Here is a 10758-nt window from a genome sequence, read left to right as displayed (position 1 = left end):
CAAACAGTCTAAGTTTGATTTAATGTCACAACTGAAAAGCCTGAGTGATGATATCATGCAGATTAAAGAGACAATCCAACAGCCCTTAACTGTTCCTCAGCAGTGTTTTGCAGTCTACAACAAAGAACCAGCAGCAGCAGTGTCCTCACAGCATCAGATCTCATCTCAGGGTTCCCAACAGACATCAGGATGGACCCAAATTCAAGAGCATCAGACCTGGAAGCCAGATACGGCTATATATCAACGACAGGCAGGTCCATACATGTCTCCACACCAGTTCTCACAAAGCCCACAACAGGTGAGGGAACAGAAAATACCTCTTCCACCTGCAAACCCAGTTCAGTTGTCTGCTGCTTCACAAGAACATTCTCTCCAGCCTCATCAGCATTATTCAGTGCCAGAAACTCACCATGGGCAGCCGTTTGTTTATCCTTCTCCTCAGCAGCATCCCATGTCCTTCAATTATGCAACTCAGCCATCAAGTTTTGCAGCACCACAGCATTATTCCCAGCAGTATATGGTGCCACCACAACAGTACCCTCGTCAGTTCCGCCAGCCCCGTTCCTCACTAGCCAGACAATGTTTCCATTGCCAGCAGCGGAAAGCAGAAGAACCTTGCACCCATTGTTACCACTGTGGCAGCAGCGAACACTTCTCAGCTGGCTGTAGGAGTAAAGGTGCCAGGCCTCAGATAGGAGCTCCGTTAAACAAGAGCGGGTTGCCCCCGAGGGACAGGGTGTGACCCGAGCAGTAGGGAAGTCCCCAAAATACGAGAAATGTAGCATGGGCCATGAGAGACAGCTTGAGTTTCAGTCGCTTGATAATATTTTAGCTGCCCCTTGTCAAGTTAACCAGCATTCTGCCATCACGTCCTTAGTAGGCAAACAATGCCTTGTGACCTGTTATCTACAGAAGAAAAAGACAGAAGCATTATGGGACACAGGCTCTCAAGTATGCATTATAGATGAGCAGTGGAAAGCCAAATACGCACCTACAGTGACATTGAGAAACATTTCTGAGGCAACTGAAGCACCAGACAGTCTGCGGTTGGTGGCAGCCAATGGAACAAACATGCCATACAGCGGATGGGTGGAATTGAATTTCAAGCTGGCATCCCCTGTAACCGATGAGAAAGAGTTAAAAATTCCTGTGCTTGTCTTGAAGGACCATGAATTATCCAGACCCATCATTGGGTATAATGTGATAGAACAAATAATGAGACAGAATGAAACAAATGGATCTCATGATGTGACTAATGTGTGTTTGTACAGGACTGTTAGAAATGCTTTCCCCAGCATAAAGAAGAAAAGTGTACATACCCTCATCAGTTTGGTGACTACAGATGTTTCCAGCGAGTACATAGTAAGAACCATGAAAGAGCCTGTAAACATACTGAAGCACACCGTTATGCAGATTCAGTGTCTGGTAAAAGTGCCTTACGTGAAACAAGAAAGTGTACTGCTGTTTGAACCACCTGTTAACCCACTGTACCCTGATGGCCTTGAACTTTTTGATACCCTCCACATTCTGAAAAGGGGAGCCCGCCCAGTGATTACTGTCATTGTGCAGAATGGAACAGACCATGATATCATGCTCAGTGGTAAAACCGAGATGGGAACTTTGCAGCCAGTCAAGTCCGTCTTACCAATAGCAAGTCCACAGTCTGCAGCCACAACCTCTGTCACTCAGGTTCTACCGGAAACAATGGAAGGAGACGGTAACGGAGATTCATGGGACCCTCCAGTAGATTTGAGCCATTTAACTCTGCCTCAACAACAACAAGTGAAGCAGATGTTGCGGGAAGAATGTCATGCCTTCTCACAGTCAGATGATGTTATTGGCTGTGTTCCAGGGTTGCAACTGAGTATTTCATTAAATGATAACACCCCTGTTGCCCGCACGTATACATCAGTCCCTAAACCATTATACCAGGAAATGAAGGACTACTTACACGACCTGATTGCTCAAGGATGGGTGGCTAAGTCTCATTCCCCTTATTCGTCCCCAATTGTCTGCGTCCGTAAAAAGGATGGCAGCCTCAGGCTGTGTATTGACTATAGGGACCTGAACAGCAAAACAATCCCTGATCGCCAGCCAATACCCAGGGTGCAGGATATCCTAGATGGCCTTGGGGGCAATGCGTGGTTCTCTCTGCTTGACCAGGGAAAGGCGTACCATCAAGGCTTCATGTCCCCAGAGAGTAGGTACCTTACTGCATTCACAACACCGTGGGGTCTCTATGAATGGATCCGTATCCCTTTCGGCCTCATGAATGCACCTGCAGCATTCCAACGGTTTATGGAGGAAAGTCTGGAAGGTTTGAGAGACAAAATATGCATACCATATTTAGATGACATCCTGGTCTTTACTGAGACTTTTGACGGACAGGTGGAAGCAGTAAGGAGAGTGCTGCAAAGGCTGCAGTCCCATGGAGTGAAGTTAAAACCCAGAAAATGTGAGCTCTTTAAGAAGGAGGTGCGTTATCTGGGCAGAATTGTCTCAGCTGAAGGCAGTCGTATTGATCCAGCAGACACAGTTGCTGTAACGGCACTAAAGGAACGGAAACCAAGCACTGTGGGAGAGCTGCGCAAGATTCTGGGCCTGCTCAGCTACTATCGTCAATACATTAAAGACTTCTCCCGGATCGCCAGTCCCCTCTACGACCTGCTAAAATGTAAGGCTGATGGTAATGAGCCACAGAGAAAAGGAAGACACAAAGAAAAAAATTACAAACGGAATCATGTGGTGTCATCAAGTAAACCAATTGAGTGGACAGAACACCATCAAGAGATCCTTGAAAAGTTGATTAACTGCTTGATCGAGCCTCCAGTCTTAGGATTTCCAGACTACTCCCAGCCGTTCATCCTCCATACAGACGCATCCAATCAAGGGTTAGGTGCCGTTCTATACCAGAACCAGCATGGCAAGCTGAGAGTTATTGCCTATGGCTCCCGGACCTTGACAGCGGCAGAGAAAAATTATCATCTGCACAGTGGGAAGCTGGAGTTCTTAGCTCTAAAATGGGCTATCACTGAGAAATTCAGAGACTACCTGTATTATGCACCAACCTTTACAGTGTTTAGTGACAATAACCCATTGACCTATGTGCTGACCTCTGCAAAGTTGAATGCCACCGGGTGTAGATGGGTGTCGGAGCTCGCAGACTTCCACTTTACCATCCGCTACCGTCCAGGTAAAGAAAATATAGATGCGGACTCACTCTCCAGGATGCCAACGGATCTGGAAACGACAATGAGAGAATGCACGGAAGAGTTCTCCTCTGAATGTGTGGGAGTTGTGATTCAAGCGGTGGAGCTCCAGAATAATCCAGATGTCTCCCTTGCTGTAGCCTGTCAGAATGTATTAATATGTGGGGAGGAAAATGAGGGACTCCTCAAACCCCTGTCAAAAGAAGAAATTAGACAAGCACAAAAGGATGACAAGGACATTAGAGGAATCATTGAACACTTGCAAACTGGATCTAGGCCTCCTCAGCAGTGGCGTTCGGTCAACTCGTCATCCAAAGTTCTTCTGAGAGAATGGGATAAGCTGAAGCTGGATGAACATGGCATTCTCTTCCGCCACACATCTCAAAGGACACAGCTGGTATTACCAACTCAATTCAGAAAAACTGTTCTAAGGGAAATGCATGATGAGATGGGTCATCAGGGCCTCGACCGCACCACAAGCCTCATTAGGGATCGGTTCTTCTGGCCCTACATGCAGAAAGACATTGAGAACTATGTCCTGAGAACCTGCTTCTGCATCAAACAAAAAAAACCATGCCGTGAGACAAGAGCACCCCTTAAAAGTATCAAAACAACCCACCCTTTTGAATTGGTGTCAATTGACTTTCTACATTTGGACAAATGCAAGGGGGGCTATGAGTATATCTTAGTAATTGTCGACCACTTCACCCGATTTGCTCAGGCTTATGCCACAACCTCAAAGTCAGCAAAAACAGTGGCTGAACGATTATTCAATGATTTTGCCCTCAAGTTTGGGTTTCCGTCCAGGATTCACCACGACCAAGGGGGAGAATTCGAAAATCAGCTACTCTCCCAACTCAGGAAGTACAGTGGCGTCGCTGGCTCAAGGACCACCCCCTACCACCCACAGGGAAATGGGCAGGTGGAAAGATTTAACAGGACGTTACTGCAGATGCTGAAAACCCTGACTGAAAAACAAAAATCGAATTGGAAGGATGCGCTCAACAAATTAATCTTTGCCTATAACTGTACTAGATGTGATGTGACTGGCTTCTCACCATTCCATCTGCTGTTCGGTCGTACACCAAGGCTGCCCATCGATGCTCTTTTTGGTCTCAACTCAGACAACAACTCTCAAAGTTATAATGAGTACATGGAGCAATGGACGAAAGGGATGCAGGAAGCTTGTGAGATAGCAAGAGAACAGGCAAACAAGTATGCTGACAGAAACAAAAGAAATTACGATCGAAAAGTGAGGTGTACTGATCTGTTCCCAGGAAGCAGGGTCCTTGTGAAAAACTTGAGTCCAAGAGGTGGAACCGGGAAACTGAGGAATTACTGGGAAGATGAAGTTCACATTGTCACACGCCAGGTTGCGAGTGATGCACCAATTTACGAAGTAAAACCTGAACAGGGTAAGGGTAGATCAAGAGTTTTGCATCGCAATCTTCTTCTTCCATGTGACCATCTACCTCTTAAAATCACACCAACTCGAGGTGCCAAACCAAAGGAACCGAAGAGCAGCAGAACTCAGCCCCCCAAGGAAAGAGAAATTGAACCAGAGTGTGATAATGAAAGCGAAGAGGATGAGTACTTCTTCCTAGTGGAGCCTTATCAGATAAGACCACGAGAAAGCGGTGATTCCCCAGAAAAACTGGATAAGCTACCACCACAGCCAGTATCTTCTGAACCTCGATCTAGCTCTCCAGTATGGGAACCAAGGCCACAGTCACCCCAAGCCGAACTAGAGATAGGTCTTCCAGAACCTGCATCTGCACCTGAAAAAAGACAAGAACTTGATGAAAACGAATCAACTGTTGACATAATGCAACGAGGCTTACCTGTTAATGAAACAACTGAAGTGCCTGTGTCCAAGGACAGGACCTCAGAGGAGGAAAATGGGTACCAGTTCACCAGGAGAAAGCGACAGCCACCAAAAAAGTTTACATATGACAATCTTGGGACCCCATCGTGCTACAATGTGCAGATAGTAGGCAATAACCACTACCCACACTTTGCATCTAGGGCAATGACAGCTGTGGCACCCTGGTTAGCAACACCACTTTGTTACCCCCAGCCCTCATACAGTATGTGCTATTAACTGAATTGCTACCACATGAACTTATCTCCCATAGTTAGTTACTGTATGGACTGTGTTGAAGGTATGAAATGCCACTGTATAGCACATTAACCAGAGACTGTGTATTGCGCATAGTAAGAAACTATGGCAAAACAAAAACCATGGACTGTTATCAGATATTAAGAAAGTGGACTGTTGTGCAGTTTTGAAATTGTGGACACTTTGAGACTATCTTTTTGACAATTTTTGAATCTTTTTCCCTTTGCGAGGAACTTTTTGCCATTTTTGCTGGAGCAGATGAATGGACTGTTTTTTTCTTTAAAGAGACTTGTTGGTAGTTAAAAAACAAAACAAAAAAACAAAAACAAATTTGCACTACCTTATGGGACTATTTACAAACATGTGCCTCTAGTCTATTGACTATTAAGAACTCTTATCTTGAAAATGGGCAATATCACCATTGTAAATGTTTGCTTGTTAAAAACAAACAAAAAAAAAAGCTGTGAAAAAAATGCACAAGGAAATTGTTGATAACAGTAGGCTACTGTTATATCTGATATCAGAGATAACTGCTGGTTAAAGCTAAAAGTTTAAATACTGTGAATTGAGCAGTACTGTGACTAATTAAGCAATTTGATGTCGGGACGACATCTTTTCTTTGAGGGGGAGAGTGTGGTATCCTGAATAATTGTCATAATTATAATTATTTTCAGTTTATTCTTGTGTATATTTCATGTGGCAATATCCATTTTCCTTGATTTGATTTATATTTTATTTCTATAATTTCTATCATATTATAAATGCTGTGTTAATCAAAATACATGTTGCAACTATTTCGGGATTTTTCATAAGAGTTATCGTTCCGATTTAATATGCATATTATCAGCTGGAGATGGATGTGTGTGATTGGTTGAATGAAAAGGTGCGCGCCACTGCGTGCGGGAGTTCTCGCGATATGCTTCATTCATGATAAAGCATCGGTGAAGAAACATCGCTTGAACGCTCATTCATTTAATATCATCCTTTACAGGTATAAAATGTACACAAGACACACCATCACTGCTTTAATCGTTTTGTAAGAAAGGCTGTTCTCTATACTGTTTGTTTTTCGAGATGCATATGATTGATATGTTCATAAACTCGGTCTAATGTTAACCATCAAATCCGAGCACATGGTTAGCATAAATGTGCCGTGATTAGATCGCACGCTGGTTATTAGGACACGGATGTAAAATACATGTACTGTTATATGCATTTCATGTTATACTTTATTCATTATATATGTTGTTATTCCTTATTCCTTCTGTTATGAGTTTATTTCATGCTTTTTCACTGATATGTATGTATGACGCCCAGAGAAGACTATGTAGTCGAGTGGACCTATTTACATACCTGGCCTTGTGTCATAAATTGTGATTTGTGGTTACAGTAACAGCATCTAAGTCAATACTGTGTTGATACTATGCATTTGTGAATATACTGTTGAAAAGTGTGAGACTATGCACATGTGCAATTCACATCATTTGTATTGATTCATGATAAAGCATCGGTGAAGAAACATCGCTTGAACGCTCATTCATTTAATATCATCCTTTACAGGAGTATTACACACAGTGTCTTGTCTTCTTTATTTTTAATGCTGGTACACAACATCTTTTTGTCTTCAGAACCGTCTTCACCATTTGCTTTCTGCATAGACCTGCATGACCTCCTCTCGCGAAAACACCACATGTGCAAATTAGTGGGTGGGGCTAAACAGACAGCGATGTAGAAGGTGTTGCTTATTCACACTATTACAGAGTAGAACTTCCAAAAGCCATCATTTTGGCAGACTTCCTTCAATATAAGCTGATTTTAGACTAACAACAAAGTTTTGAGTTCTAGAACGTCAGGATGTTTTTGTAGTAAAAATACCTCTTATATGTCAAAAGATCAAGGGAAATTTGATTTCTCAGTTCATGACCCCTTTAATACAGTTACTGTTCTGACAGATTCATAGAGTTAATTAGGTGAAGGATGTGCCAGACAGATTCAAATTAGGAACTAATGATTCTTTTTGAATGATTCTTTATTTAGAATTGGCTCCTAAGGGTCATTTGGACTATGCTGGTGGTGCTGTATGCCTTTGGCTACGTTCACACTGCAGGCAAATGTGGCCCAAATCTTATTTCTTTTGCTCATATGTTACTCAGATCTGTCATTTTCAAGACCGTATGAACAGCACAGCAGCAGGTACATGAGGCATCTTCTTCTTCTTGCTTTACAACTTCCTGTTGGCCTTCTGTAGCTAATCATAGCTCCATGTAGCTGTTTTTATTTTATATTTTTTTCTCTATAATTTTTCTTACTATCACTGTCTGTTTGTTTTTTTAATTGTAAAATATAACTTAATTCACACCATATTTCTGATATTACCGATCAATCTTATCAGATTAACTTTGATCGTTCACTCTTCCGTGACTGCAGTACACCTGCAAAGCGTTAGCACTCGTTAGCTTGTCATTAGCGTTTTCTTTTCTCCTCTCCTCTCCTCTCTCACGCTGCAGTTTTCCACAAGTTCATCAAACAACCGCAGTAAGAATATTTCATCAAGCACGGTGAGTAATGGCTTCTCCTACAATTGTTATTTGCACCTCTTGCCACATGTACAGTTTATCTATCTCTGTCGCTGATGAGGGATTCACATGTGATAAATGCAGGGAAACAGTTAGGCTGACAGAGAAGATTTCAGAATTAGAGACACGCATCCAAACTTTAATTGAGGACAGTAAGAATGTTAGGGCTCTAGATATGGCTTTGGATGCGTCTAGCTCAGGGATTCCTGTACATTGTCCGGTTCCAGCAGAGCCCCTGCAGCAGGGCAACTGGGTGACGGTGAGGCAGCGTAGTCGTGGGTCAAAACACCGCTCTTCTGTTCCGATCAAAACATTAAACAGGTTCTCCCCACTCAGTGATGCACCCACTGAGAAACCTGATGAAAGTGCTCTAGTTATTGGCGATTCTATTGTACGGAACGTGAATATAGAGACACCAGCCACCATAGTCAAATGTTTACCGGGAGCCAGAGCGCCTGACATCTTGGCAAATTTAAAAGTGCTGGCTAATGCTAAACGTAAATACAGTAAGATTGTTATTCATGCCGGCGCTAATGATGTTCGACTTCGCCAGTCGGAGATCACTAAAAATAACTTTAAAGAGGTGTGTGAACTTGCAAGCACGATGTCAGACACTGTAATATGCTCTGGTCCCCTCCCTGCTTACCGTGGTGATGAGATGCATAGCAGATTGTCATCACTCAATGGCTGGATGTCTAAGTGGTGCCCACAGAATAACATAGGTTATATAGACAATTGGACGAGCTTTTGGGGCAGACCTGACCTGTTTAAAAGAGATGGTCTTCATCCCTCCTGGGGTGGCGCCACTCTTCTGTCTAGAAATATGGCAAATAGTCTTAGTGTTTATACTTGACTAACTGGGGCCCAGGTCAGGAAGCAGACAGACTGGCTAAACCGACCGTCTGCTAGCTGCCTCCCGTCACAGAGGTCAGTTAATTCTCAGCACATAGAGACTCTTTCACCTAGATATCACACTATAGAGACTGTGTCTGTTCCACGAACTAGAAAATACAAAAAACGTCCAAACCAAGTTAAGGTTAACAATTTAATTGAGGTTCAACAAATAAAAAACAAATGCAATATGGATAAACAAATGATAAAGATTGGCTTATTGAATATCAGATCCATTTCTACGAAAACACTTTTTGTAAATAATATGATAACTGATCATAATATAGATGTGCTCTGCTTGACAGAAACCTGGCTAAAACCTGATGATTACATTATTTTAAATGAGTCCACCCCCCAAGATTATTGTTATAAACACGAGCCGCGTCTAAAAGGCAAAGGGGGAGGTGTTGCTTCAATTCATAATAACGTTTTCAGCATTTCTCAGAGGGCAGGCTTCAAGTATAACTCGTTTGAAGTAATGGTGCTTCATATAACATTATCCAGAGAAACCAATGTTAATGATAAATCCCCTGTTAAGTTTGTACTGGCTACTGTATACAGGCCACCAGGGCACCATACAGACTTTATTAAAGAGTTTGGTGATTTTACATCCGAGTTAGTTCTGGCTGCAGATAAAGTCTTAATAGTTGGTGATTTTAATATCCATGTCGATAATGAAAAAGATGTATTGGGATCAGCATTTATAGACATTCTGAACTCTATTGGTGTTAGACAACACGTTTCAGGACCTACTCATTGTCGAAATCATACTCTAGATTTAATACTGTCACATGGAATTGATGTTGATAGTGTTGAAATTATTCAGCCAAGTGATGATATCTCAGATCATTATTTAGTTCTGTGTAAACTTCATATAGCCAAAATTGTAAATTCTACTTCTTGTTACAAGTATCGAAGAACCATCACTTCTACCACAAAAGACAGCTTTTTAAGTTATCTTCCTGATGTATCCGAATTCCTTAGCATATCCAAAACCTCAGAACAACTTGATGATGTAACAGAAACTATGGACTCTCTCTTTTCTAGCACTTTAAATACAGTTGCTCCTTTACGGTTAAGAAAGGTTAAGGAAAACAGTTTGACACCATGGTATAATGAGCATACTCGCACCCTAAAGAGAGCAGCCCGAAAAATGGAGCGCAGCTGGAGGAAAACAAAACTAGAGGTATTTCGTATTGCTTGGCGGGAAAGTAGCATATCCTACCGAAAAGCATTAAAAACTGCTAGATCTGATTACTTTTCTTCTCTTTTAGAAGAAAACAAACATAACCCCAGGTATTTATTCAATACAGTGGCTAAATTAACGAAAAATAAAGCCTCAACAAGTGTTGACATTTCCCAACACCACAGCAGTAATGACTTTATGAACTACTTTACTTCTAAAATCGATACTATTAGAGATAAAATTGCAACCATTCAGCCGTCAGCTACAGTTTCGCATCAGACAGTGCACTATAGACCCCCTGAGGAACAGTTCCACTCATTCTCTACTATAGGAGAGGAAGAATTGTATAAACTTGTTAAATCATCTAAACTTACAACATGTATGTTAGACCCTATACCATCTAAGCTCTTAAAAGAGGTGCTTCCAGAAGTCATAGGTCCTCTTCTGACTATTATTAATTCCTCATTGTTATTAGGACATGTCCCCAAAACCTTCAAACTGGCTGTTATTAAGCCTCTCATAAAAAAGCCACAACTTGACCCCAGAGAACTAGTTAATTATAGACCAATCTCGAATCTCCCTTTTCTGTCCAAGATACTAGAAAAGGTGGTATCCTCACAATTATATTCCTTCTTAGAGAAAAATGGTATATGTGAGGATTTCCAGTCAGGATTTAGACCGTATCATAGTACTGAAACTGCTCTCCTTAGAGTTACAAATGATCTGCTCTTATCATCTGATCGTGGGTGTATCTCTCTATTAGTTTTATTGGATCTT

At 42.0% G+C, this 10758-nt stretch overlaps 1 protein-coding gene across 1 annotated transcript; it reads left to right on the top strand.

The window, feature by feature from the left end:
* The first annotated feature begins 7567 nt into the window (after window positions 1-7567).
* Window positions 7568-9170, top strand: LOC127979482 (uncharacterized). Its single transcript, XM_052584984.1, has one exon. It carries the CDS (start codon window positions 7894-7896, stop codon window positions 8755-8757), a length of 864 nt encoding a protein of 287 aa, XP_052440944.1. The 5' UTR covers window positions 7568-7893; the 3' UTR covers window positions 8758-9170.
* The last annotated feature ends 1588 nt before the right edge of the window (window positions 9171-10758 follow it).

Source organism: Carassius gibelio, chromosome B19 (genome assembly GCF_023724105.1).
Source record: "Carassius gibelio isolate Cgi1373 ecotype wild population from Czech Republic chromosome B19, carGib1.2-hapl.c, whole genome shotgun sequence".
Classification (NCBI taxonomy): Eukaryota; Metazoa; Chordata; class Actinopteri; order Cypriniformes; family Cyprinidae; genus Carassius; species Carassius gibelio.
Note: the sequence above shows the minus strand (reverse complement) of the source record. Positions and strands in the feature narration are given on the sequence as shown.